Consider the following 27,570-nt stretch of genomic DNA (forward strand, 5'->3'; position numbering starts at 1 on the left):
CAGTTATGCTATTGTGGAAGGGAGCTGGCGAAGTGACCAATGTCCAGCAGGACCGATATACCCCCTTGTGCTTTGGAAAATTGGCAACTAACAAGACCTCTGATGCTAAACCGGGTCTCAGATTTGGTCTATGAGGTTCCAATTCCCTTCCTTAGAGAATATAGTTGTTCTTAATATTTTTACTATGGGGCTTAGAATTTAAAAGCACAATACAGTTAAAAGCATACAAAAATGTGAACGCTAGAATCAAACTGTGGACTATGGTCCCATACAGACAGGCCAAAATAAAGCTGCTTTGAGTCACTTTGGAGAAATGCTGTTTAAATGATGCATGTGTCCTAAGTGTCCGGAAGCTGCTCCAAAGCCACGATTCAGTCTTAAGGAGTGGAGTGCAGCTTTGGCACAGCTTCCGGACTCTTAGGACGCATGCATCATTTAAATAGCGTACCTCCAAAGTGACCCGAAGCAGCTTTATTTTGGCCTGTCTGTATGGGGCCAAAATTAAAATGATTTAAAACTACACTTTAGAAGGTAAAATGCCATCAAAAGATCAAAACCAACGAAAGCAGTCTTCTCCAAAACAATGCAGCACCTTTGGCCTGTTCTTTAAAAACGTTCCACTTCAAAAGCCTGTTGGAATAAAAATGCTTTTTGCCTCTTGGTACAAAAGCAGCAAGAAATAAGAGTTCCAGAGTCTAGGGGCATCCACCAAAAAGACCGTCTCTCAATTAGAATTGAATTGTTCTTGGCAGAAACCTCTTCCTTTCTTAAACACATGCGTACTTTTTTTAGGAGTTAAAGCCACACGTTTTTGTGGTGGCAGAAGAAACGTACCGAAACGTCGAAAACCAGATTCCACCAGTAAACCAGTCCATTATTGTCAGTGGAGAAAGTGGTGCCGGAAAGGTCAGTAGAAGGACTTCTTTGAGTGGGTTTATTGGGTGCCTCACATATATGAACAATGGGATGATATTTTCACATCGTCTCTGAACATGACGCTTTTGGGAAGTGGAGGCAGCCTTGCTCTTCCTTCCCATGAACATCTTTTTCACTCATCTCATGCAATGGCTTATGGCTCTGTTTCTAGACATGGACGTCCCGTTGCCTGATGAAATTTTACGCTACTGTTGCTGCTTCGTCCACCGTCCCTAAAGGCAGCATTACAGTGGAAAGGATAGAGAAGAGAGTGTTGGACTCCAACCCAGTCATGGAAGCTTTTGGTAAGGATGTCTTTTTGGATCCTTTTGAAAAGCCGACCAACATTTTAGCTTCGTTTTCACATCCAGCCAAACCGTGCCACACGTTAAACATTGTTAAACTATCATTTCTACAAGTGGCAAACCATGGTTTTGTTATTGTTTCTCTGCTTTCACTCTCTATTTGGTCAGCACTTCTTCCCTAGTGGACTGTTACCTTTAAAAATGGCCAGTCAGTTCAGGCCTCATGCTAAACCATGGAGAGCACAAACCAGGGTTTGCACATATACTTCAGCACCGTGTTTCCTGAGTTCGGTTTCTCTAACAAGCCATAAACCATGGCACAGGATCCTGGGATTTGTAGTTTAGTGATGTATTCAACCTGATATGTCTGGTCTCTCACCAAACTAAAAATCCTAGGATTTTCTAGGACAGAGTCATGGCAGTTAAAGTGGGGTCAAATTGCCTTAATTCTGCAATATGGCAGCAACCTGTCTTTACCCTCTTATAATTTGTTTTAATCCATTTGCATCCTCTTTGTCTCTCCTTCTGTCTGAACTTTCCAGGGAACGCCTGCACTTTGAGGAACAGCAACAGCAGCCGGTTTGGGAAATACATCCAGTTGCAGTTAAACAGGTATCCATCTTAAAACTCATAGCTACCCATGCGCACCAGTGGGCCCTGTGAACTTTAATGTGAAGTTTAACGGAACCATGCTGGATCTGTTTTCGGGTAGGGTTTGGCACTTTAGATAACTCCTAACAGGTCTATTTTAGCATGAGCTTTTGTGGATTATCAGTCCACTTTATCAGATGCCATGACAGTGATGTTTAATGTTCTCCAGATCTCAGGTTCTCACAAGTGCTTCCATTCAGACCTTCCTGCTGGAGAAAACAAGAGTTGCTTATCAAGCCCCGCAGGAGAGGAATTTCCACATTTTCTACCAGGTTAGTGCCATAATTCAAAATGTAATTATTATTATTTTGTGTCTCATTTTCTCAGAAATGAGCCATAGCCCACATTGAAGTGTGACATTTCTATTTGGTCGGTGTATGTAGATCAGTCATAGTTACTTCGTAGTCTGTGCCTAAGAGGTTGTTGCAGCGTGGAGGTGGGAGCGAATTTATAACACCAAAGTAGGGAGGATGGGGAGCGAGGAAAGTAAGTCTTGGTACACTAAATCCATGCTTTTTACTGTTGTGTGTTTTGAAGCTCAAACCATTTTCTCTTGCTTTTCAGATTGCAAAAGGTGCCACTGAAGAGGAGCGACGAGAATGGAGTCTCCCTCGCGGTGCGAACTTCTTCTGGCTGCCAAATTCTGAAAAAGCTTTAGAAGGTATTGTTTGAAACCACAGAAGTTAAGAGCCTCACCTTTCTTTAAGGAAAGAGTTAGAGACATTGACAGTGGAAGAGACATGGCTTAAACATTATCCACAAGATATTGGGTCTTACCTTCTCACACAACAATCTACAAACCATCTTGCATTTGGGAAGGCATGAACAGAAAGTTGGTTTGAACCTATTGCCAAACCACAGCTTTATCAAGCTTCTGAATCAAGATTTAGTTTTGTGTCTTTATGGATTATATCTCTGCTTCACAAATCCCCAGAGGCCTTCCCTTCAAGCATTCCCAGAGCAAACTGTGATTTGTTAAACAAATGCAAAGCCAAACCATGAGTTATTCTACCAGTGCTTTGCCATCCATGGTTTGGCAACGGGATTCCAATCACGTTTTGAGATTCTAGTTTGGTGCCCGTTCTCATACCCTGGTTTATCAGAGGCTATGTTCGGGCATCCCAACAAACCATGATTAGATTTCCAGAGTTTGTTTTCTCGGTGGGATGTTGAGAAAGGCAAATCAGGTGTTTCTTTCTTCTCCAGAGGACTGCTTCGATGTGACACGGGAGGCAATGTCCCATTTGGGCATTGACAGCCCCACACAGAATAACCTTTTTAAGGTCAGTGGATTTGCATTCTTCAGCTTGAAACACTGAAGGTACACTAACCCCAGCCTCTCTCTGGTTGGTACCATACCACCCTGGATGTACCATTCTCATCTGATCTTGGAAGATAAACAAAACTGGACCTGGTTATTAATACTTGGATGGGAAACCACCAGAGAAGTGTTCCTGTTCACTTCCAAGTTTTGTTTTTAAAAAGATATCCCGAGCCTAAAATGTGAACTTCTTAGAGTGTATTTAGGTGCAATTTTTTTGGTTTACTCCTTATAGGAGACTATATTCCTTACCTTTTGTTCATTTGCTGGCTTGAACCATGGGAGATCATGAGTGTCTTGCATCTCCAGGGATCTTTGGAATCTCAGCTCTGAGCTAATCTGAAACATCCACAAATGCATCCTCTTTTTCTGAGTCATCTCTTCTCTCTCTTGGCAGATATTAGCAGGCCTACTCCACTTGGGCAACATTTGGTTCTCTGAATCCGAAGACGAGTCACAGCCTTGCAAACTGGAAGATGGTGCCAAAGGTGAGAAATGAAGAGCTCCCTCCTCCGTCGTTCCTACCAGTCAGTTAGGTTTTAGTCCCATACCCTCAATTGAAACAGAGGAATGACAGAGGATTAATTGAAACTGTCTCTACCAGACTGGGACAGTTGGAGGGTATGGGACTAAAACCTATGGGACTAAAACTAGTTTTAAAATAGCCCAATTGCTCTCTCCTCCTTCCACTTTACCTCTTTGACCTTAGTTCTGTTGCTGCAGACTGAGCTCAAGGGGCAAAACTAGCTTGCATTGAATTAACTCAGCAGTGCAGACAGGAGAGGAGGCAAAATCTTCACCTTCCCAGTATGAAAAGCAGACTGTGGCAAAAGTAACAAAAGATAACAAGAATGTACTCATTTAATGATCCCTTTAGAACATTTTTTAATTTTAAAAAAGTAAATTAAATAAGCTACTACTATTATTATTATTATTATTATTATTATTATTATTATTATTTCATGGTTTCTTCTAAACAAAGATTTTGCAAAGACCACTTCCAGACTGTTGAAAGTGCCCATAGAGGAGCTCCTGGACACACTGAGCATCAGGACAATAACGGCCGGGAAACAGCGGCAGGTTTTCAAGAAGGCCTGCGCCAAGGCGGAGTGTGAGACGCGGAGGGACTGCCTGGCCAAAGTGATCTACGCCAAGTAGGCGCTTTGATGCTCCTTTTGGGAGGGGGCCGCCTTTTGTCTCCTGCCTTTCCTTCCTCATTGTGTAAGATACCCATTTATCTGGATCATCTGAGACATCGCGTTTTGTGTTTTCGTTCCAGGATCTTTGACTGGCTGGTGACCGTGATCAATGGAAGCATTTATGCAGATCCTTCTGTGTGGAGCAATTTCATAGGTAATCTTTTTCTAATCCCTCAGGGATCTGGTCTTGTGGGCAGAGCCACTTGGACCCAAACGCATGTGTATATATGTATAAACGCTCATTGTTGTCTGTGTAGATGTGTGTAGGGGAGGAAAGGGGGTGTAATGGTGCCCTTGCCAGGAGACTTATGCTCTCTTAACATGTCTGTTCTTCCTCATTAATAACTTTTGTCTTCTTGACTGCACTTGGATGTGGCTTACTGGTTCTCATCTGTGAAATGATGTAAGGTATGGTGTCTGGTGAAGTTCGTCTGCTTCTTCCTCCAGGTCTGTTGGACGTTTACGGCTTCGAATCCTTTCTGGAGAACCACCTGGAACAGCTGTGCATCAACTATGCCAACGAGAAGCTGCAGCAGCATTTTGTCAGCCATTTCCTAAAGGCGCAGCAGGTACCCTCTTTCTAGGATTTCTCCCATACGGTTGTTCGGCCCCATCCAATTTTAAGGATAGCATATTCATGGACAAGGCTATCTCTCCTTTTGTCCCAGTCTTGGTCACTGTGTTTGTTTCTCCAGGAGGAATATGCCATGGAAGGGTTTGAATGGTCCTTCATAAACTACCAAGATAACCAAAGTTGTTTGGACGTGATCGAAGGCAGTCCCATTAGCATCTTCTCTTTGCTGAACGAGGTGAGTTCAACGTACCACTGTTTCTTGGCCGCAGCTTTTCCAAAGCTTGGAAAAAATTACTTTTTTGGAGCACAACTCCTGTTATGGCCCTGTCGCTTCCCACCTTCCTCCTGACAGTTGAAACCATATGTCCTTCTTGCCGTTGGGCTTAATGAGAGTCCCAGAAATCCATGGATGGATAGATAGCTTCATGCTGGGTTGTGGAGGCTCACCAACTGCCTTAGCTTCAGCCCTGTCTCTAGAACAGTGATGGTGAATCTTTTAGAGGCCAAGTGCCCAAACTGCAACCCAAGACCCACTTATTTATTGCGAAGTGCCACGTCCCTCTGGCTTTCCATTAACAAACTGGCAAACTCTGTGCTGGGGCGACAGCACTGGTGCCCATAGAGAGGGCTCTGAGTGCCACCTTTGGCACGCGTGCCATAGGTTCGCCATCACTGCTCTAGAACCTCTGTCCAAAACCTATCGCCTTCTATGTATTTCTCCTTCTCCTGCAAATTTTGAATCTGCCACAACCGCTTTCTGCTCTTCTCTTTTCTTCTGCAGGAATGTCGTCTCAACAGACCCTCCAACGCCGGGCAGCTTCAAAGCCGAATCGAGATCGCTCTGTCGGATAACCCATGCGTTAGCCGGGATAGGTTTCATAAGGAGCCGAATTTCATAGTTTCCCATTATGCTGGCAGTGTCTGTTACCGGGTGGAAGGGATGGTAGAAAAGAACAAGGTATGCTCAGTAAGGCAATGGACTAACTTTCCTCACTAACCCCATGCTGCAACATTTTATTCCCATTTGTTCAATATGTATGGTTTTATTCCCATTTGTTCAACACATTTACCATTAACTTGACTTAATATTTACATGTGCTTGTTTGTTTTCTTAAAGGACCCTGTCCCCCCAGAATTAGTCCTACTGCTTCAGCGATCCCAAGATCCCTTGCTTCAGAAGTTGTTTCCTATGGAGGCCTCAAGAAACGGAGATGACGTCAAAAGTCAGACCAAACCAGTCGTGGTGACAGTAGTCTCCAAATTCAAGGTTTGTCTGATGTATAGGTTTTTAAAACCTAGGTCTCTGTTCTTCCTTGCATCTCTCTACAATGCTTGTACTGTTTATGCAAAACAAAAGTTGAAGTTCGCAAAACAGGAGGTTGTAGGAAACTTATACATAAAGCGATCTTAAGTAATGTTAGAGGGGTAATGGCTGACCATGACCCTGCCATTGCAGTTACAGTGATTCCCTTTTGCCAGTTACAAAGGCTCGACTCCGTTACCTTTAACTTTTAAAAGGGGGTAATTTCACTTCTGCAGTGCAACTATAACTTTTAGGGTAACTTAAGTATGTGAATTTTTCTAGCTGTTTTGTTTGAAAGCAACACAGACACCTTGAGCCAGCTTTGAAATGGTTGGCGGAACATTAAATAAATGGCATTTACAACAGGCCAATTTGCCATTGTTCGTCTGCTTTGCTGAGGGAATCGTGGATATTCTTTTTAGGATTAAAAGGACATACAGTTTAAAACCTTAAGAACTGGAAACTAGACAGAAGCCTGGCTTAGCACCCAACATTAAGACTAAGTGGAGCTTCCTCTGTTTATTTTCATAGGGTTCCCTTGAACAGCTGATGGAGATCCTATGCAGCACCACCCCACATTACGTCCGGTGTATCAAACCCAATGCAGAGTGTGAAGCCTCTCTGTTCCGACAAGAAGAGGTAACCCTCGCTTGAAGAATGTCCAAAGCCATTCTGGGCTGACCGTGGTGCGTTGTGGTTCGTGTGTAAGCTGGGAACACAACTGGTTTCAGCACCAGTTGATCAAACCCAGTGGCTACTGCAGTCACCGATCGGACAGTGTCTTCAAGAGGGGAATCTTTCCAATAGTCAAGCACAATGGTCAGTTTGGAAATGCAGGACCATTTTGATAGCCATGCCTCCAAGGAGAGCCCCCAAGTACAGGCTGCTGCCTTGATTCTTACCCCTAAGCCAGTTCTAACATTTCACCTCCAGAAGCAGGTATTTTGTAAAGCGAATAGATCTGAATTGTGCGTTCAAGACTAAGCCACCGAAAGATAGTGCATAAGATATAGCTCACATACAGTACATTATTCCTGGTGGGAAACCATCTCTCCTCACCACCCACCACTGCGAGGATTGTGCCTTAGCTATGAGGAGAACAGAAAGGCATAGGGGTATGATGGCAGATGATGCAACCATCACTGTTAATAAGAAAACCATAGAGGAATGATGGCAGATGATGTAACCATCTCTGTTAATAAGAACGTTTGACCCTGCATTCACTATACCACTGGAAAGAATATGACCATTGTAGTCCCATCACAGCAGGAGATGTACATCTGGCACCGAGAGACTAGGTTTAAAGGAGGGATTTCTTGTTATTTGTAGCTCAGACTCTAGGATGCACCCGCACTTCAGTTGGTCTTTAAAACTATCTTTGCCTGGCAGGTTCTAAGTCAGCTAGAAGCATGTGGCATTGTGGAAACGGTCAACATCAGCGCAGCTGGTTTTCCAGTGAGGTAAGACTGTCCAAATATTATTGATCTTCCCTTTTAAATTTTTAAGCACAGGATGTGTTTTTGTATCACAATAAACCATGGTTTGTGTTGCTCAAACCCCAAATTGCACAACAGGTGACCAAACTGCACTTCTTGTTTCTGATTTGATTCTTTCTAATTCCCCTTTTCCAGCTTCAGTGGGTAGCTGGAGAAACAAGCCACTGTTCTGGATCCAGATATCATGACAAACCATAGATTGAACAAGCCAGAATTCATAAGCCAGCAACAGACAATGGCTTCTCATTGTGGTTTGTGTTTAACTAACAAGCTGTAGCTTGCCAAGAGATGCAGATTTACACATTACAACAAACTTGGTTTGTTTTTGAGGCACAAGCCCCCAGCTTGTGATGCCTGAACATGATCACTGTGATTTTTCCCGCATTCATTCTTCATTGCTGTAGCTTTCTTTTACTCTCTTCCACTGATTTTGTTTTTTCTCTCCCCACTTTGGACAGGATCACCTTCAGAAGCTTTCTAGAGCGTTATGGGGTGCTAAAGAAATCACGAAAGCTGAACTCAAAAGCCACGATGCACCAGGAGAATGGCTTCCCCAACATGATGGAAAACGGTATGTTCTCCGATTTGTTTTGGACTTCAGATCCCAGAAGCCCCAACCAAACTGGCCAACAGTCAAGAATGACTGGAGGGCCAATGTTTGGAAACCAGTGCTCTAGATGGAGAGAGAGCTACTAGACTCAAGGTGCAACAGTGCTGTGCCTGGTTACTCTTCTCTCCCTTGAAGTCCATTGCTAGGGCAGTATATTTATTCTGTCTATGCTTGCCTCCACTATCTTCCCAACTGCGCTTTTGGTTTTTCTAGCTTTCCCTGGATTCTTCTTCTCCTCTTACAAAACCTACTTCTCTCTACTGGAGTTTCTCTTCCAAGCCGGGAGCTTCACTTCTTTCTCTTTGCTTTAGTTGAAGCGGCCCAACTGGCAGAGGTAAGCTTAGATTAGAGAGTCTCTCAGCCCATGGAGGCCAGATGACATCCTATAGCTGCATTTTGGCCTCCATCCTATGTAATTTGGCTTTCTCTGGCTCAGAAATCAGAAATGTCACCTTCTTAAAACAAAACAAACAACTAAGCAGCTATGTTGGCTGGGGCACTCTGGAAGTTACTAAGGAATTTGTAGTCCAAGAAAGTAGAGTATTCTGGGAGATGAGTCCACGAAGCTTCAGGGTGTTTGTTTCTTTCAGCTGTTTAAAACTGGCACTTTCCGCACCTTTGTTCTCCCACAGGTTGGGCAACAACACCTTTTGCAGAAGGAGGAGGTGATGCCTTACGCTCTGCGGTCCAGGGCATCCTTTGGCAAGTGTGTGCCAATGCAGCTTCCCTTAAGCCCTTAGCGCACAAGCCCTGTGACCCTCCAGCATACTGCGGCAAAACCAAAGTATTTATGACCAACGCCATGGTAAGTGACGCCTGGGAGAAGGAATTATTTGGACACTGGGAATTGTCATGTGCATAGGATGTGATTCTGCAGTACCAAAATGTGTAAAAAACCCTACATTTTAATTCATGTAATGTCCCCAGTAGATGAAATTCTGAGGTGCTGGAGAACACAGTGATGAATGATAATGCATCAAGCTTACTTTCCACAGTTGCAGCATGCTCTGCCACCGAGAGAAGGCTGGATGCATCATGCTCACCACCCTGTTTTCCAACAACTTGGCAATTCTTCTGTTGCAACAGGGATTGCATGGCTTAAAACAGTGGTCCCCAATTTTTGGGGGCTACTGTCCCTTTTCCTTTTTGGTGACAACCCTGGTGCCCCTCAGCCATCTCTGGATATTAGGTTTGTTGTATTGCAAATTCAAATTCTGGTTGGACTGATAGCCAGGTCCTGAGGACAGTGCTGCCAAAGCGGACCTCTCTGTCAGTCAATCCCTGTCTTAAAAGGTGAGGTTTTGGTCATTGCAATGGTGCAAAAAGTGTATTAGTGTAATTCTAGGTTGGGCTGACAACTTTGTAAGTACTGGACAAGATGTCAGGCCTTGTTCTAAGTGAGGCATGGCCACTATGCTGCACTCATACTCTTTAAAATCCCTGGCTAATAATGATCCTTGACTGAGCCGCTCCAAATATGAATCCCACTTTAGGAATTCTTGGGGTTTTTTCCCTTTGCAGCTGGAGGTCCTTGAAGCAGAGCGAGTGCATGTCTTGTCTGAGAAGGCATTCTGCATCCAGTGTTGTTGGCGGAGGTTTAAGAGGAGGCGGCTGGCAAAGCAATCCTGGTCTGCCACCATCATCCAGTCAGGTAAGAGGGAATGAGACGGGGTGGATTTATGGCATCACAAAATAGATGTTGGTGGTGCCGGAGGGGCAAAATGTATTTACAGGGTTATGTTAGTCTATGCTACTCATAGGGTTTGGAACAGAAGGCTCCATCTTCAGTGTCTTCCATTCATAAGAACTTGTACCGAGAGGATGTGATAGAAAGGCTTCCAGATAGAAAGGAGTGGTAGGCAGTCCAGTGCTCTCTGAGTGTTCGGACTACAACTCACAATTCATTCCCCAATTCATTTTGGCCTCATTGTATGGTGTGTATGGGGTTTCAGCCAAAAATATCCAGTTAGCACCTAATGGAACAGAAAGAAAAATTATTGGTCTTGATTTATACAAGTTGTTGATGTTTCTGTCCTTGGTCCAGCAAATTTCTTTAATACCTTTATTTTCCACTCTCCTGCCTGGGCCCGATTTCACCAGGGGTTCGCTCATGGCTAGCTAGGAAACGCTTCCAGAGGTTACGCAAGGCTGCGGCAGTCATCAAACGTGCATGGAAAAAATGGAAGGTAAGAGATGAACGTCGGTCCAGCTAAGAAATGCTGAACTTTAACCGAACAGGCATAGAATTATGTTGGAAGAGGTTGCATGACGTACGTTTCTTCCTAACTGCTCCCTGCAGGACAAGATGGATGCGAAGGCTGCAGAAGAACTGGATGATACTGGCAGAGAGGCCTTGCCCTCTTTCCCCAGAACCGTTCTTCCCGTGAGCAAGGCTGGTAGGGATTTGGGAAAATCATGGCCGCTGAGCGCAGCCATTCAGTTCTGGCCCCTTGGACTTGTCCTAACAAGGGCTCCCGTGACATCGGGTGGGTTCCAGCGAGACCTCGCCCTCCTGACATGCCTCCAGGTCCTACAGAAGACTGACTTGTACAAGGCTGACCCCAAGACACCGTCGCATGGCGTCACTTCCATCCGAGCAGTTCCACAGGTAAGGGCTATACACACATATATACATGCTTCTTTCCACGCTGCCATTTCTTATCAGACGCCAGTTGGTAGCGGTCTAACAGAATGACCCCAGAAGTCCTAAGGTACCCTGGTCAAAATCCATCCCTGGAATCTTAGATCTATTACCTATTTAACATCTGAGTAACTAAGTACAGTTGGCCCTCTGTATCCACTGATTCAAACACCTACTGATTGAAAATATAAATTCTAAAAGCAAACTTTGATTTTGCCATTTTATACAAGGGACACCATTTCATGATGCCACTGTACATAATGGGACTTCAGCATCCATGGCTTTTGTTATCCTTGAGGGTCCTGGAACCAAACATAGCAGATACTGAGGACCCACTCTAATATCTCCCAGTCCACCTTAACAGCCAGCAGAGTAGGTGAAGGTCTGTTTTGCGGGCGCTTAAGGTGCAAGGAGGAGGACATTTCCAGCTTCTTTCTAGCAGTGAGTAAGCCTGCAACAGCTTTGCTTGCTGACATGATGAGGATGGTGGAAACCTCCTCCTCCTTTGCTCGATCCTTTTGCTTGGCTCTTAAAATGGATTGGGATGGGATTCCAGTTAAGTCTTCCTGAAAACAGACCAGTTATGGAACCATCACTCTGGATTACGAATCCACAACTCCAATACTGTATTACCGGCCTGCATTGGTATAAATCGCAGTGGCAGCTGCTTTGGCGCAGATAAAATTTGAACTGGACCTCAAAATTAGCAGTCATTGAAAGATCTCAAGAGTCTAGTGGACCAAATCTAAGACAGATGTGCTTTTCTTTCCAGGGTTCCATCAAGTTCCATTGCAAGAAGTCCCCCTTGCTCTATGCGGACACCAGGCCCCTTTCTCATGCCTGTGCTATGACCGGGTTCAACCAGATTCTGCTGGACAAGCGGCTCTCGGCTTGAAAGCAGACCCAAGAACACTGGATATCGATTACTTATTGCACTTTAACTTGCTTTTTTTAAACCAAGCTGTCCCTTCCCCTTCAGCCACACTTTTAATGCCCCTTCCTTTTACAATGGCTGCCTTGGTGGGCCACCAAAACAGTCCTTCATGAGGGTCAAGCTTTTAAAATGTGTTCTTAAGTTATATAATTCATGGCAAATCCCATCCAAAGGGATCTGCTGCAACTCAGATAGCACATCCCTTCGTGGTTGCGGGGTTGTGTTTCTTTTGGGTTTAAAGCTTTAGGAATTGTTTCAAATGTAAGGGAAAGATGCAAGCATGTTTGTTCATCTATTGAAGTTCCAAAAACCAAACAGGGGAGGTTATGCCAAAGATTTTTTACAGAGGTTTTTAGATAAAGGGTGCAAAGCAAAATGGCTTTATTCCCACCGATCGTCTGCAGGCCATGAACAGTTCTCCTAAAGATAAAGAATAAGTATTTTGTTACACATGTGGCTGTTCTGTTTTGATTCCATTTGGATCTCTGGCTCCAGTAGTGTGAGTATGAAACTCAGTACTCAGTAGTGCGAGTACAAAACAGTTACAGATGAGTAAATCTAGGTAACGGTATTCAACTAAGCAGGTGATACAGCAGTCTAACCTGCACCCTAAAAAATAAAGGAAGGCAGCATTGATGAAAAGTGCAACAAAACCCAGTTCCTCAAATCCACATCCAGTGTCTACTGGGAGCGGCCTTTGGCTCTCTGAAAGGACAGGGATGCCAGCATTTACATGAGGGACGTACTTCTGGATCGCCGTGCCAAAGCCGCCACGCAAACCCGACCTTGCCCCATGGCAAATTTCACTCTACAGCTTCATTCTCCTCCTCCGGCGGCTCGACAACCCGCAAGCAACAGTCTGCAAACTCCACAAAGAGCGGCTCCTGCATGTACTTTCGGAGGAGGGAGCTCTTGTCTTCGGCTTGGTCGACGTTCGCAAGCAACTGGCGAAGGTGAGGGTTGAGAAGGATGTCTTTGAGCTCTTCCGATTCCCCTGGTTTGCAAGGAGGAGAAAAAGGAGGCAGTGTTACTCTAAGGTATAGAGATATGGGTCCAACATGCCCCTCAGTGCAACATAAAGATCCACGTGCAGGACTCAATCCTGATCCAGATACCATCCCCAAGACTTACTTTAAAGCCCCAAAGCTGACTCCCACAACACTTTCTGTGCTTCAGGATCAAAGAAGCTCTGGCTACCCCTCCAACAGCCAGACGCACAATGATAACATTGGCACCAAAGTCCACAGGGGTCCCCAAAGCTTGGGGCGGGTATTGCCAGGCGTTTCTCCAATGCTACCTGTTCATTGGAAGCACATTGTGGGGCAGCTTTGGGTGAGAGAATGGGAACACCATACAGCAGGGCCTGAAAAACCATAACCGCATGTATAAGGGACACATATATGTGCGGGTATCCCAACTGATCTGCTCCTTCCCAGCCTGCCATTTTAAGGCTGCACATGGACAACATCACAGGGCTGTTGTTGGGATTAAATGTAGGTGGAATTACGACTTTGAATAGCCAACTTGCAGGAGTAGTTTGAGTGTCGGACTAGGAGCAGAAAGCCTACCTAAGAGCTGAAGTTTGTGGAGAGGCACCTTGTCGCCTTCGTCGTCTTCGGTCAAGATGTCGTCCACGGTCCAAGGGCTTCCTGGGGAAAGGGAGAAGATATTTGGCCGCACCGCCCTCTTTCACCAACAGAAATCCAGCTGGATTAATATCAACCCATCGATAAAACTCCACCGCTGTGTTTGTTTAACAATAAGCAGGGAAAACCCATAAATACCTTCGGCATTGAACGATCCTCCCCTCTGAGCATCTTTGGAAGCGTCTCTATTTGCAGACGGCGAAGGTGGCTCTCGTCTGGAAATACACAGCTCTGTTCCAAGAAGACACAACACACTGCGTGAACGCCAAAGGAAGATGTTTAAACGTAGGTCATAAAATCCGCGATGGCGGATAAAATCCATCTACAGGACCCTATGTATTCCTTCAGGGCAGAAGAAGGGGCTGGACAGGATGGCCCGTGGGGGTACCTTCCCTCTCTAGGACCCTATGTATTCCTTCAGGGCAGAAGAAGGGGCTGGGCTGGATGGCCCTTCGGGTTCCCTTCCATCTACAGGACCCTATGTATTCCTTCAGGGCAGAAGAAGGGGCTGGACTGGATGGCCCTTGGGGTTCCCTTCCCTCTCTAGGACCCTATGTATTCCTTCAGGGCAGAAGAAGGGGCTGGACAGGATGGCCCTTGGGGTTCCCTTCCCTCTCTAGGACCCTATGTATTCCTTCACGGCAGAAGAAGGGGCTGGACAGGATGGCCCTTGGGGTTCCCTTCCCTCTCTAGGACCCTATGTATTCCTTCAGGGCAGAAGAAGGGGCTGGACTGGATGGCCCTTGGGGGTCCCCTCCATCTCTAGGACTCAGAGGAAGGCAATGGCGTCAAACCTCCTCCGAAACAACCTTGCCAAGGAAACCCCATGCATAAATGTGAAGGCACTGAATAACAACAAGTGGATTCCAAATAGCCAAAGGCTCCCGATCCCATCAGCCTCACCTCCTCCAAAGCCCATCGGGGATGATGGGAGTCAGAGGTGGCCTAGCTCTGCACTAGCTAGACTCAAAAATCACCCCAGAGATTCAAAGATGGGGCTTCCCGGATGGATTTCTCCTTGCCTTTTCCCACCTGGGTTGGCGAGGCTGATGGGAAATAAGAGTCCCAAGGGATTATATAAGTGTAGAGGCAAACCGAACAAGCATAACCCATTTTCCCCACATTCGTTAGTTGACAAAACAGGTTAGCAACAGAGAAAAAGGTCCCACTATATGTGTGTGTGTGTGTATGTCACTAATACAAAGGAGCTCTTTCTTGCAGCTAGATAGCTCCGAGAAGAAGGACTCCAAAACCCATCTTCCTGGTGGCAGAGGCCCAGTTCGCCACATCTAATATTTGAGAGACCTGGAGGGATGGAAACCGGGACCTACCTTTGTGCTTCTTGTAGCAAGGCAAGGAGCAGCTGAAAGCAGAGAAAAGCCACATTGAGAATGTATTCCTGCCTGGAGTCCTCTGAACATGCACAGAGGGCCTCTCAGCCAATATAGACAAGGCCTATCCCTGCAGACAACCCCCTGAGCATGCACAGAGGGCCCCTCCTTCCTGCCCTTGTATCTGGCTCTATACATATCCCCTTGTATAGGCATGTTGTCTATGTATTTAGGACAAGACCCAAGCCTGCCCTGAATCCTCTGAGCATGCACAGAGGGCCCCTCCCAGGGAGCCTCCCAATTGCACAGAGAGGCTCCTGAGCATGTGCAGAGGGCTCCTGTGCAGACTGGGCAGAGGGCCCTTCCGTGATGGGAGCTGCAGCTGCTGCTGCAGAGGGGCCACTCACTATCTCTCCCTGCAGCCCGGGCAGCGGTACTTGGCGGCGTTCCTGCCCGCCTTCCCGCAAACCACGCAGCGCCAGCAGCCCTCCATGGCAGCCCTGGCAGCAGCAGCAGCAGCAGCAGCAGCACAGCGCCACGTGGGCGGCCCCCTCAAGGTTCCTTCCGCCTTCGCCGCCACGCCCACCGGGGGGCGGGGCTTTCCTCCTCCCAGGCACTGAAAGTCGAGCGCTGCTCTGGTCCATTGCTAAGGAGGAGGGAGGGAGGGAGGGAGGGAGGGAGGGAAGGAAGGGATAGGTTGCCTTGGATGGATAGATTAATAGCTAACTAGATGGATAGATTAATAGCTAACTGGATGGATAGATAGATAGATAGATAGATAGATAGATAGATAGAGGATGGATGGATAGATAGATAGTTAAATAGATGGATGGATAGATAGATGGATAGATTAATAGCTAACTAGATGGATAGATTAATAGCTAACTGGATGGATAGATAGATAGATAGATAGATAGAGGATGGATGGATAGATAGATAGTTAAATAGATGGATGGATAGATAGATGGATAGATTAATAGCTAACTAGATAGATAGATTAATAGCTAACTGGATGGATAGATAGATAGATAGAGGATGGATGGATAGATAGATAGATAGATAGTTAAATAGATGGATGGATAGATAGATGGATAGATTAATAGCTAACTAGATGGATAGATTAATAGCTAACTAGATGGATAGATTAATAGCTAACTGGATGGATAGATAGATAGATAGAGGATGGATGGATAGATAGATAGTTAAATAGATGGATGGATAGATAGATGGATAGATAGATTAATAGCTAACTAGATAGATAGATAGATAGATAGATAGATAGATAGATAGATGATAGATAGGATAGATTGAATGGGAGGAGGGAGGGAATGAGGGTGGGAGAGATACAGTACATAGATCATGGATGGATTGGATGGATGAGAGCTGAGATGGGATGGAGGGATAGATAGATTGGATGGATGGATGAGATTGGATGGGAGGGAGGGATAGATGGGTGAGATAGATGGATGGATGAGATCGATTGGGAAGGAGGGAGGGAGGGAGGGAATGAGGGAGGGATGACATAGATTGGATGAGATGAAGGGATAGATTGATAGATTTGATAGATTTGATGGGGAGGGAGGGGGGGAGGGAGGGAGGGAGATGGATGGGGTGGAGGGATGGAGAGATAGATTGGATGGGAGGGATAGATAGATAGATAGATAGATAGATAGATAGATAGATAGATAAGATGGATGAGATAGATTGGATGAGATTATTATTATTATTATCAAATTATTATTATTATTCTGCTTTTCCAAAAGATCGAAGGGGCTAACACTAAAACATCCATAAAATACAAAAATCACTTATTACCATGATATCCCAAACCCTCCCTAAACCCCATCCACAATAAAATACAATTAAATTATCGAACAATTATTAAAAGGAAAGGCAAAGGCAGTTGGGGCGGTTGTTGATTGATTAAACATGAGGTTGCTGGAGTATTGACCCGGGAAGGCCTGATACGCCGCGGTTGCAGGCGGACGATATGGGAGAAAGTGATCCCATAAACAGGCTGGACCTAAACCCCCGAAGGGTTTTAAAGATTACAATCAACACCTTGTATGTACTGTGCCTGGAAATTAATAGGATGGAGGGAAGGATGGATGGATGGATGGATAGATGGATGAATGGATGAGATAGATTGGATCAAATGGAGGGATGGGGTTATTGAATCATAGAGCTGGAAGCAACCACAAGAACCATCCAGTCTTATTCATTTAGTTATTTACTTATTGTATTTAAATCCCGCTTTTCAGCCACAAAGGCTCTCGGAGCGACACCTTGCCATGCAGGAACTCACAAGCAAAGCACCCCCCGAGAAATGGCCATCCAGTTTCGAACCCAGAGTCGCAGTCCAGCACTCGAACCAATACTCCGCGCTTTCTCTCTAGGCTCCTTTCAACATTATCTTATTCCTTGGGCAGGTTGCTTTTGAGGTGAGATGCCAAAACCGTTAAAAATGTGCAAATATCCTCAGCGCAGCCCTATCTTTTGTGCATTGACGCATCCGCAAGATTAAATTTAATATCCCCAGGTTGTCCTTTAATGATACTGGAAGGAGGCGTCGCGTTTTATTGCAATGCGGGGATTTTATTGCACCGCAGGGAACGAAAGCAAACACGTTTATCACACCGGCGCAAACGTCAGAAGAGAGAGAAAACAAACCAGTTTGAATGAAAAACATCTCAGGCTTCGATCCGATCGACATTAAATTAATACAGTGTGATCATAAGTCCCACATTGAGTGCATTGTAGGCCTGCGCCTGAGTGCACATAAATGGGATTGTATTGGGCATTTCCCATCCAGTTTTTCTGCATGTTTTGATTCCATTTTAATGGTCACCTTTATAAGGTTTTTAATGGCGCTATGTTTTTAGGCTTTGAGTCCCATTTTTTGGGGAGGGGATTCTAAAATCTTTTTCCGCATCGGGTCGCAGCAATGGGTTTGCAGCGAACAGGGCAATGAAGCTTGAGCTGATGTACAGGTATAGGATTTTTCTCAAGCCGAACCTGTTGTATCTCTGTGGGTCTACCTACAATAGGAAAAGCAGACAGCAGCTACCTCTTGAATCCTTTAATGCATAGACAGCAAAATGGAGAGAAAAGGGGTCCGCAAATAACCCTGCCTCCTGAGCATGTTAAAAAGAAACACCTAGATCACAACGTTTGGCCGCCGAAATGGCAGAGAAGACTCCATGCCTTGCAAAACCACAAAACTACAACAGTTAAAGTGGGATCCAACGGCATTATTTCTCCAGTGTAGATGCACCCAAAGTTTGGTTGCATAGTGAGCCTTTCGCATCCGCTGGGGTTCGGTTCCAGGACCCTGCTACGGATACCAAAATCCACGGATCTTCAAGTCCCATTGGATAATAAAACGGTGTCCCCTATATATAAAGGCAAAATCAAGGTTTGTTGTTAGTAATTTTTATATTTAGGGTTGGATCCGTGGATAACGGATGCGTGGATATGGAGGGTCACCTGTATATCCTTAGGAGATGTCCATTGAATCCGGTGCTAAAGTTGGTGGCTTTGACCTCCTCGAAACCTGCCCAAGATATCAGCTATGCAGAAAGATACCTGGGAGTAGGTCCCATTGAACTGAATGGTCCTGAGCAGAAATGTATTGAAGTGCCTATTTCAAGACTTTCGGTTTGAAACCTATAGGGACTTGATCCAGTTCCTACAGCCAGGAGCAAGCTCACATCTTCCCGATGACTTGGACCTCGACGCGGTTGTTGGAAGGGGACCTCAAGGTCTTGATCCGACTCCCCAGCTTTTTCATTTTCAGAGTGTATATGATGGGGTTCCCCAGCGAATTAATGGTGATCATCACAGCCGTAAGGTTTCGGAAGACGTAGATGCCTGGAGAGAGATTGCTAAGGCACTGTCGAGTGGCCGAATCGAAGACGACGCCTGTGAAGAAAGGTGCGTAAGAGAGCAAAGCCATGACCCATATGAAGATGCTGGTCCTGGCTACCTGGATCTCGGCTATCCGGTAAGTGGAATGGGCTTGGCCCAACGCCCCCATTGAAATCTTGTGCTTTCTCAAAAATACAATGATGCCCAGGTAGGTGGAGAACGGAAGAACGAAGGCCATCACACTGTGAGGGATGGTGATGAAGGCAAGATAGTCAATGCACAGAGGGCTATAAAAGGTAGAGATGTTGCCTTTCTCCAAGCAGTTCCATCCCATCAGAGGCATGAAACCCAGGAAGACGGCAAATGCCCAAATCGCCAACGCGATGCCCAAGACCTGGTTCCGGGTGACCCGTCTCCTGGTCCAAAGGCTTTCGGCCACGGCCAAGTAACGCTCGATCCCAATGGCCACTAAGTTGTAGATGGTGGCTAGGATGGACGTGGTGAAGACGGCGTAGACTCTGAGGATTTCTCGGGACCCGACCACGGTGCTTTGAGGATTCGTGATGAACACCATAGCGACCCAGAAACCCGAGGAGCTGGAGAGGAGGTCGGAGATGGCCAGGTTGCAGAAAAGGATGAAGATGGGTTTGTGCAGGTCTTTGGCGTACGCGACCGTCAGGATGACCGCAGAGTTAAAGACCACCGAAATTAAGGCCATGGTCATGTGGGGAATGCCTAATGAAAGCACCAGATGCTTGTTCCAAATATGAGCAGTTAGGTTTTGACAGTTCTGGTTTCCCAACATGATGGAAATCAACTGCAGCCAATAGAAGGGAGACAGGAGTTGTGTCTGGGGGTCAGAAGAAGGGGTCCAGGAGTCACAGCTGAAGGTCAGGATTCAGAATTTGGAGCCAAAGTTGAGGGTCAGAGCTTGGAGTCGCAGCTGAAGACTGGGACCAAGAGTCACAACCGAAGTTTAGAACCAGGGGCCACAGCTGAAGGTCTAAGCCAGGATTCAGAACCGGGAGTCAAAGATGATGGTCAGGGTCAGGAGTCACAGATGAAGATCTGAGCAAAGGGTCAGAGCTGAGACCCAAAGTTGATGGTCAGCGCTTGGAGTCATAGCTGAAGATTGGGGCCAGGAGTCAGAACTGAAGGTTGGAACCAGGAGTCACAGCTGAAAGTCCAAGTCAGGAGTTGGGAGTCAAAGCTGAAGCCAGAGATGAAGGTTGGGACCAGGAGTCACAGCTGAAAGTTGGAGCCAGGAGTCACACTGAAGGTCCAAACCAGGAATCTCAGAATTGGGAATCAAAGCTGAAGTCCAGAGCTGAAGGTCAGGAGTCAATGCCAGGATGATGTCTTGCCCATCCCAACCAGAATATCCTGCCCACAAAGGCTCAATGGTCAGTCTGTTGGATGGACAGAGGTAGTCCAGAACTTACCCTATTACATTTTGCTTCTGTAGAGGATACTCTAAATCACAGATCTGTTGGGTCACCGTATGGGACAGCTACTCAAGGCCCTTCGCTCTCTCCCTTGTAATGCCTGATAACAGCTTCCAAAGACACACTACACACAAAGACGTGTCTTACGGAGCTGAGCTGGATCAGAAGTCGGATGACCATTTGCGTTTGATGTCCCAGTGGGAAAGTCCCGCAGTACCCACTCCTCTTTCCTACAACGCTACCCAAACTGCGGGTTAAACATCAACCCTTGTGCATCACAGCGTTATAGTTATCAGCCCCGTCCTTGGAGGTTGCTAGGATGAGCCCAGGAGGAAAAGCCATCCAATAAGCTCCCACTAATCTTTCTATTGCCTTCTAGGTCAAGATTCTTGTTTGGGCTGCCTACCTGAGCAATTACATTAATTAACAGCCAAACATTAAAGTTGCTTCTTTGCACAAACCCACACAATGAAACGCTGCCAAGGATGTCTTCCAAGGCAAACAGGTGCCCTTTAGGGCCAAAGTAGGTGGCATTTGCCCAGGTTAGACCCAACACTTGCTGCAAGTACTACCAGTGGATTCGAGTGTTGGATTAGGACTCGGCGAGACCAGAGTTCTGGGTTATGAGTTATGATGTTTTACTGTATTTTAATGCTGTTTTATTATTGCTAGCCATGTCGATCTGCTTGGAGAGGCAGGATATTATTATTATTATTATTATTATTATTATTATTATTCCTAGGACTCCACAGGAACCAGCCATAGCAGTTAAAGTGGAATCATAGCACCATAATAGTCCAGTAGTTTGCAAGAGGAAAGGGTTCGGTATTCATCCTTGCAGAAATGGTTTGGTGCCGCACATGGCCAGGAGAGGGTAGTGTTTCAAAAGCAAGGATCACACTTGTGCATTGTGTGTTGTGCGCTTAACAGAAAAGTTCTGCGTTTGTGAATGGCAGACGCACAGATGGCGAGGTGTTGGCTCCGAAGAAGGCCTGTTTGGTGCCCACTTCTGGGGACCACAATTCAAAAAGGATGTTGAGAAGATGGAGGGTGACCAGGGGAGTTGTAATCCCTTTTCCAAGCTCAGGGCTGTATGCATTTAATGTCTCGCCCAAGAAATCACCATCTGTCCAGTCCCATGTTTTGTGCATGACTTGAGAGCAAGCATGGCATCGTGGTTTGAGTGTTGCGCTAGGACTGGTGACCTGGGTTCAATTCCCGGCTCGACCACAAAACCCACTTTGGCCTTGGATGAGTCACACTCTCTCAGTCTCAGAGGAAAGCAATGGCAAACCTCTCCTGAACAAACCTTGCCAAGGAAACCCCGTGACAGATTCGCCTTAGGATCGCCATAAGTCCAGACGGACATGAAGGCACACAACAACAACTGCTAGCACATTGCTCCTTTCTATGAACTCCTTTATGTTGCCAAAAGGATGATGGGCCTTGTTGTCACCCTTGAAAATGCCAATTTGCTCTTGGGTTGAGAAAGTCTCACTCTCCATCCAGGTTCAGTTGCTGCCCTTCGGACAACAAGAGTTGTATATGTGATACAAATCCATCTAGTTTTCCCTTTGCCTCCCAGGCCAGGACCAGGACTGCCAATTGAAGCCTTGAGATGAAATCGGTCCAAGTGTCAACAAACACACTTTGAAAGGCAGACCACAATGGCAAAGCAGCACCTTACTCTGTCCCATAGCGTGCCATGGGAGTAACATGGCATAACGTGCCATGGGGAATTGGCAGCTGAAGAAAAGAGCTAATAACTCCGGGAACGGTTGAAATGTGTCTTTTGAAAAATTCATTACCAATCTCCTGTCTCGCCTGATGTTTTACAGATGAAAACCAAGACATGCGCAGCCAAGCACCGCCAGAGTGTGGCCAAGGTGGGGAAAGTCACAAAAAAGGAAGAATGCGCAAGTCGGAGAGGATGCCGCCGTTTGGAAGGAAAAGATTCTGCACGTTCCTCTCTTTTCTCCTCTGCTGTGTTACTTGAACCCAAACCGCTTTCGAACTCCATTTGCAGCAATTCGAAGCAAGCTGAAGACCAGAGGAGGAGGAAGAGGAGGAAACCGGGACATTTGAAAAGCGGCTGGGAAAGTGGGAAGGCGGAGGATTCATGGCAGTTGAAGGGTAGGCAACTGGGCCAATGTCACAGCCTGACAAAAATAACTCCCTCTGCAAACATTTTAACAATTCATGGCCTAAACAACCTTTCCTTTTTGCTTGTTTTCCCTCCTTTCCTCCTGGGGATTCACACTTCATCATGGCTGAATGGGCATCGGATGCAGCCATCCAACCCAAAAGTAATCGCCTCCCATCCAACCTTTCTCAAAGGATTTTTTCCAGCCCAGGAGTTCTTCCGATAGTTCTTTCCCAGCTTCTTTTCCTTTGCCGAATCGGCCGAAACCCTCCGTACTTTTTTCCCGTTTCCCACCGTAAAATGAAAATCATCACGTTTGATGGATTTCCCCATTTCTTGGTTGTTATATATTCAATATTTCTCACTGGCCACCCAATGGTCTCCGGAGTTGTAGTCCGATGCTCAAGCAGATGCGCCACACTGGGACCTCTCTGCAAGGAGTTACTGACCCATAAGGCTCCATTTTCCTGACGCAGAGGCCAAGTACAAACAACCCCGTCCCACCATTATCCAGTTTACAAAGCCGTGTTTTGACGTTCAAGCGGATGAAAGCCTTCCTCTTCGGCTACAAGGGAAAGAGCATGCTTTGTGATCCTTTTCCAGCGTATCTGGTACGAGACTTTCCGCTGGCACTCTCCCACTAAAAACATCCCTCCGTGGCATTCCTGTCTCTTGTGGATTTCGCCTTTGAAATGCCCATGGGCACCTTCCTTCGAAGGGATCTGAACCTCTGACGTCTGTCCATTCCCAGGCTTTTTGAGACCATCCCACATTGGCCAAAAAGCATAATAAAATTGGGAAGAGGACCATCGGACTCAGTGGCATTGCAAAAGTTGGCATCGTTTGTTGCGGTATTTCATGGTGCCACTATCCTCCATTGAACTCCTTCCGTGCCGCACCATAAAAAACCCTTAGTAAGGTCTCCCCCCCCCCCCCCCCGTAGTACTCATAACTCCCATCATGTCAGTTAATGCAATGGTAATAGTTGTGACATCGACAACTGTTGTCATTGCTGTCGTTGTGTGCCTTCAAGCCATTTCCAAATTATGGCGACCCTATAATGGGGTTTTGTTGGTAATTTTCTTCAATGGGGGACGGTTTGCCATTGCCGTCCTCTGAGGCTGAGAGAGTGGGTTTCATGGCCGAGCCAGGAATCGAACCCTGGTCTCTAGAGTTGTAGTCCAATGCTGAAACCACTGCGACAACACTGGCTGTTGACTCCAAATAAGAATTGCACTGAGTCAGTTTCAGTGCAGACATGCCTGGTGTAGTGGTCTGGGTTCGAATCCCCGCTCAGATACGGAAACTCACTGGGTGACCTTAGGCAAGTCACACTCTCTCAGCCTCAGGGGATGGCAATGGCAACCCCCCTCTGAAGAACCTTGCCAAGAAAACCTGCGTGATAGGTTCGCCATAAGTCAGAAATGACTCAAAGACACACAACAACAACATCAACAACAACAAGGACTCCAAGACCCTTATTCTCCCATTTAGAACTAAAAAACCCAATTATAAAATGCAGATCAGATCAAAACCAGTGAAGACCCGAAGCCATGCAAAAATGACAAACCCAGTTTTCCTGCCAAGAAGTTCAGCGATCAGTCCCAATATAAAGCAATGCCAGATAAACCTTGCATTATTATTATTATTATTATTATTATTATTATTAAAAATATAAATCTGCAGAAAGGCAAAGAAGGAGGAAACGACCCAAGCAAACCGACAAGGAAAACCATTTGAGTCACAATAAGGACTCAAGATGGGTTCAAAGATGGTCTCCCATTGCCTTCCTCCAAAGCTGAGAGAGTGTGACTTGCTCAAGGCAACACAATGGGTTTCCATGGCCGAACGGGGATTCGAACCCAGAGTCGTAGTCCAATGCTCAAACCACACTACCTTGGCTTTCATCGGTAACTGCGCATTGTGTCTGTTTCAAGACTACATCCATACATTCAGTTCATCCAATGGAGAAATGGCACGGAATTAAGAAATTGGAATAAGGGGGGGGGGGGGGGAACTGCATTCTTTAGGAAAGGCGTGCGTTCCCAAAAGTACATGGATTTCCACCATCAACAACAACAAAGTCACAATGACCATTGCAAAACATGTGAGATGTAGAGTAAAAACGATCACAACCAGCTCCAGATGTTGGCTGTGATGTGAACGCGAGCCATATTCAGATGAGAAGAAGAACTAAAAGTGGCAGGTCTTGGCCTCCTTGCAGCCAGGTTAAGACGTCTGGTCCATTTTGGGACTTTCCGGCGGCATTTCTGAGACTCTCTGACTCCAAGACCTGACCCTTTTCCTTCTTTGGCCGCTTCCGCCACCAGCCTTTCTCCTCCTTTCCAAGCACCACCTGCTTCTCGTTGCAGAGATCTTGCAGAAAGCCCTAGGAACCAGAATCTCTCCGTTTCTTTCCCTTCTCTTGAAACACATCAGAAAATGCAGCATGAATTAACTCAGAAATCCTCTTTCCATCCTTGCCTTGTGCAGTGGGCAGCAAAGGCAAACCAATGGCAACACGGCAGCATACCAAAATCTGTGGATGCTCACGTCCCATTATATATAATCGAGCATTATTATTATTATTATTATTATTATTATTATTATTATTTTACAGTAGGCCCTGGGTATCGGCTGGGTTTTAGTTCCAAGACACACTATATGAATACCAAAATCCATGGTTGCTCAAGTCCCATTATATTCAATGGGTTGTTGTTGTGGTTGTTTTATTACAGTAGGCCCTGGGTATCCATTGGGTTTTGGTTCCAAGACACACTGTGGATACCAAAATAATGCTTAAATCCCATTATATATAATGTGGCATTATTATTATTATTATTATTACTACTAGTAGTAGTAGTAGTAGTAATAGCAATAGTATTACAGTGGGCCCTGTGAATTGGTTCCGCAAGTGCTCAAGTCCCATTAAATGCAATGGCCAAGTGCCGTCTATAAAATGGCAAAGCCAAGGTTTGCTTTTTCGGAAATGGTCGAGATACATTTTGGAATATCTTAAAGCCCCGGATGCTTGATGGAGGATCTGTGGATCTGCAATTGCGCGAAAGAGATAAAGTATCTAACCGTTTGGCAACACGGCTTTTTGTGGGAGACATAGCTTTGGGTTCTGGACATCTTTCGCTGCCAACGCTTGGACTGGAGCGTCCATCGTTCCAACCTTTGCCAAGTCTGCATATGTCTTCAAGGGACGTGGCATGATGGGAGCTGCGAGGAAAGGGCCCGATTCGCATCAAAGATCAAAATTCTGACCCATTGCCAAGCACCCTTGGCACCGTCCTTTGGAACAGCTGCCGCCTCTGCGATGTGTCAGACCCGGTTTTCACATAAATCCCCAAAGGAAAAAGGAAGCGAGAGTTTCATTTGATGCATCTCTAGATAAAAAAAAAAAAGGAAAGAAAGCAGAGGATGAGAAAGGATGCGAGTGCGAAGTCTATGGCGAAAGGGACGGGGAGCAAAAGTAAATTTAGCATGGGGCCCTTGGTATCCGGCGTGTCTTGGAACCAAACCCTAGGGTCGACTATATAGCAGTTTGATCCCACTTTAACTACCATGGCTGCATCCTAAAAGATCTTGGGATGGGTACTTTGGAAGCTCTCTGGAAGACAATTCTATCTCACAAACTACAGATCCCAGCATGGCATAGGATGGAGCCGTGGCCATTTGGAAGTGGGATCAGACTGCTATGCTTTTTGCAGTGTGAACAAGGCAGAAAGTTGCTAGTGGCCGGGCCAGACAAGATTTCTCCAAGATGTTCCATGACTCTATGTTTCACATCCCTACCTATTTAAAAGGAAACTGGAAAACATCATTTTTGTTTCCGTCGGGGATGATGGCATCGTCATCCCAAAAGGCACACCCAAATCTTTCAACCTCAAAGGGAGGCAAGAGCAAACCGCCCCTGAATTTGTTGCCATCATTGCTTGCCTTCAAGTTGTCTCCGACTTGGGGTGGCCCTAAGGCTTGGGAAAGGGATTGTGGTTGTCGGTGGGACCCCAAAAGCACCAGGCTCCGTGTGAAGTTTCCCATCCCTAATTTGCCCCAACGTATCCAGGCACAACTTTGCAATGCCAAAAGCTTAGTCCCAGATCGCTCCCAGCTTATCTCTTTCTGCGTTCTCGCTAAGCGGACACTTGCCTTTCCCAAGAACCGGATACTGGAGAGGAACAATAACAAGGGAAAGCTACACCTTTGTTCCCAAAGGCCCTGTGCTGGCTATCGCAAGGGAAGAGAGGACGCTGTGTTTCCCAAAAGCCTGAAAGCACAAGGGCCTTCTGCGGAAACACAACTCTGCAGAAGAGCTAGGCAATTTTGTGCAAAGCTGTGCCATGGAACAGAATTGTCTCCCCCCAAAATATGTGCTTTAAGAGGTCTGAGAAGGAAGGATTTGGCCTGAGCTCAGAGAATAGCATCGGACCTGTGAGTTTCCGGTGCAATGCTTTCCTGAGCATACAGCCTCATGGGCTATGCAATGATCGGCAGGCTATGGGCTGTGCAATGCTCAGGAGCAGCTATGGCATCAGCCGGTCCTCAGGGCCAAAACATTGCTCAGAACTGAGGGACAAACCATGATGGAGCAAGCCACAAGCCAGGACTGAAGGACAAACCAGGATGGAAGTTGTTACGAGTCATCACTGAAAGAGAAACCAGGATGGAGCAAAGCACAAATTAGGACTACAGGACAGTCCAGGATGGAGCAATTCACAAGGAAAGCTTGAAGGGCAAGCCAGGATGGAAGAAGTTACAAATCAATACTGGAAGGCAAACCAGAATGGAACAAACCACGATTCAGGACCACAGGATAATGTACGATGGAGCAAGCCATAAGTCAGGATTGAAGTACAAGCCAATATGGAAAAAGTCAATACTGAAAGACAAACCAGGATGGAACCAACAATCCAGGATGGGGCAAGGCATAGGTCAGCACTGGAGGAGAAACCAGGACTTTGGTCCTCCAGATGTTTTGGATCTCTTCCATAATGCCTGACTATTGGCCAAGCTGTCTGGGGCTTCTGGGAGCTGAAGTCCAAAACACCTGGAGGACCAAAGTTTCGGAAGCAGGGGTTTCAACCACCATTTAAACCATGGCTTAAACCACCATTTAAACTATGGTTTAAGCCACCATTTAAACCATGGTTTAAACCACTGGTTCCCAAACTTTGGTCCTCCAG

General features: G+C 46.1%; 3 protein-coding genes across 10 annotated transcripts in view; 1 reads left to right on the forward strand and 2 right to left on the reverse strand.

Moving 5' to 3' along the window:
* The window catches only part of MYO19 (myosin XIX), a 25,800-nt gene extending 13,599 nt beyond the window's left edge, over positions 1–12,201 (forward strand). For all 5 annotated transcript variants that reach the window (XM_089483928.1, XM_089483927.1, XM_089483929.1 and 2 more), the window contains 21 exons: positions 793–906; positions 1,088–1,220; positions 1,763–1,832; positions 2,041–2,143; positions 2,436–2,532; positions 3,078–3,154; positions 3,590–3,680; positions 4,175–4,346; positions 4,472–4,545; positions 4,839–4,960; positions 5,087–5,200; positions 5,747–5,923; positions 6,083–6,232; positions 6,800–6,907; positions 7,658–7,728; positions 8,223–8,335; positions 9,007–9,179; positions 9,896–10,025; positions 10,475–10,560; positions 10,674–10,982; positions 11,788–12,201. In XM_089483928.1, the coding sequence (XP_089340054.1) occupies positions 793–906; positions 1,088–1,220; positions 1,763–1,832; positions 2,041–2,143; positions 2,436–2,532; positions 3,078–3,154; positions 3,590–3,680; positions 4,175–4,346; positions 4,472–4,545; positions 4,839–4,960; positions 5,087–5,200; positions 5,747–5,923; positions 6,083–6,232; positions 6,800–6,907; positions 7,658–7,728; positions 8,223–8,335; positions 9,007–9,179; positions 9,896–10,025; positions 10,475–10,560; positions 10,674–10,982; positions 11,788–11,910 (2,607 nt within the window). In that variant the 3' untranslated portion in view covers positions 11,911–12,201. The remainder of the gene's footprint in view (positions 1–792; positions 907–1,087; positions 1,221–1,762; positions 1,833–2,040; positions 2,144–2,435; positions 2,533–3,077; positions 3,155–3,589; positions 3,681–4,174; positions 4,347–4,471; positions 4,546–4,838; positions 4,961–5,086; positions 5,201–5,746; positions 5,924–6,082; positions 6,233–6,799; positions 6,908–7,657; positions 7,729–8,222; positions 8,336–9,006; positions 9,180–9,895; positions 10,026–10,474; positions 10,561–10,673; positions 10,983–11,787) is intronic.
* ZNHIT3 (zinc finger HIT-type containing 3) lies at positions 9,719–15,425 on the reverse strand. Of its 4 annotated transcripts, XR_016272203.1 has the most exons (7): positions 15,334–15,425; positions 14,927–14,958; positions 13,734–13,826; positions 13,518–13,598; positions 12,696–12,943; positions 10,435–10,522; positions 9,719–10,347 (listed from the first exon to the last, which is right to left on the reverse strand). XR_016272203.1 is itself a non-coding variant. In XM_089483942.1 (5 exons), the coding sequence occupies exons 1-5, from the start codon at positions 15,417–15,419 to the stop codon at positions 12,753–12,755; spliced, it is 483 nt and encodes a 160-aa protein (XP_089340068.1). In that variant the 5' UTR covers positions 15,420–15,425; the 3' UTR covers positions 12,299–12,752. The 4 variants fall into 4 exon arrangements, 1 of the variants encoding a protein (XP_089340068.1); XR_016272205.1 differs by lacking the exon at positions 10,435–10,522; XR_016272204.1 differs by lacking the exons at positions 9,719–10,347; positions 10,435–10,522 and adding an exon at positions 12,299–12,369.
* Positions 15,426–18,632: 3,207 nt separating this feature from the next.
* Positions 18,633–19,598, reverse strand: LOC149301458 (lysophosphatidic acid receptor 1-A-like). The gene has a single exon (XM_089483941.1). The coding sequence runs from the start codon at positions 19,596–19,598 to the stop codon at positions 18,633–18,635; it is 966 nt and encodes a 321-aa protein (XP_089340067.1).
* Positions 19,599–27,570: the final 7,972 nt, after the last annotated feature.

This window comes from Sceloporus occidentalis, unplaced genomic scaffold (genome assembly GCF_023333645.1).
Source record: "Sceloporus occidentalis isolate IW3139 unplaced genomic scaffold, rSceOcc1.0.p SCAF_21, whole genome shotgun sequence".
Lineage (NCBI taxonomy): Eukaryota > Metazoa > Chordata > Lepidosauria > Squamata > Phrynosomatidae > Sceloporus > Sceloporus occidentalis.

Coding starts and splice junctions, on each gene's coding strand:
- ZNHIT3 (XM_089483942.1), bottom strand. CDS start 15,419: ATGGAGGGCTGCTGGCGCTGCGTGGTTTGCGGGAAGGCGGGCAGGAAC. Junction 14,959..15,333: donor CCGGGCTGCAGGGAGAGATA/GTGAGTGGCCCC, acceptor CTCTGCTTTCAG/CTGCTCCTTGCCTTGCTACA. Junction 13,599..13,733: donor AGGATCGTTCAATGCCGAAG/GTATTTATGGGT, acceptor CCCTTTCCCCAG/GAAGCCCTTGGACCGTGGAC.
- LOC149301458 (XM_089483941.1), bottom strand. CDS start 19,598: ATGTTGGGAAACCAGAACTGTCAAAACCTAACTGCTCATATTTGGAAC.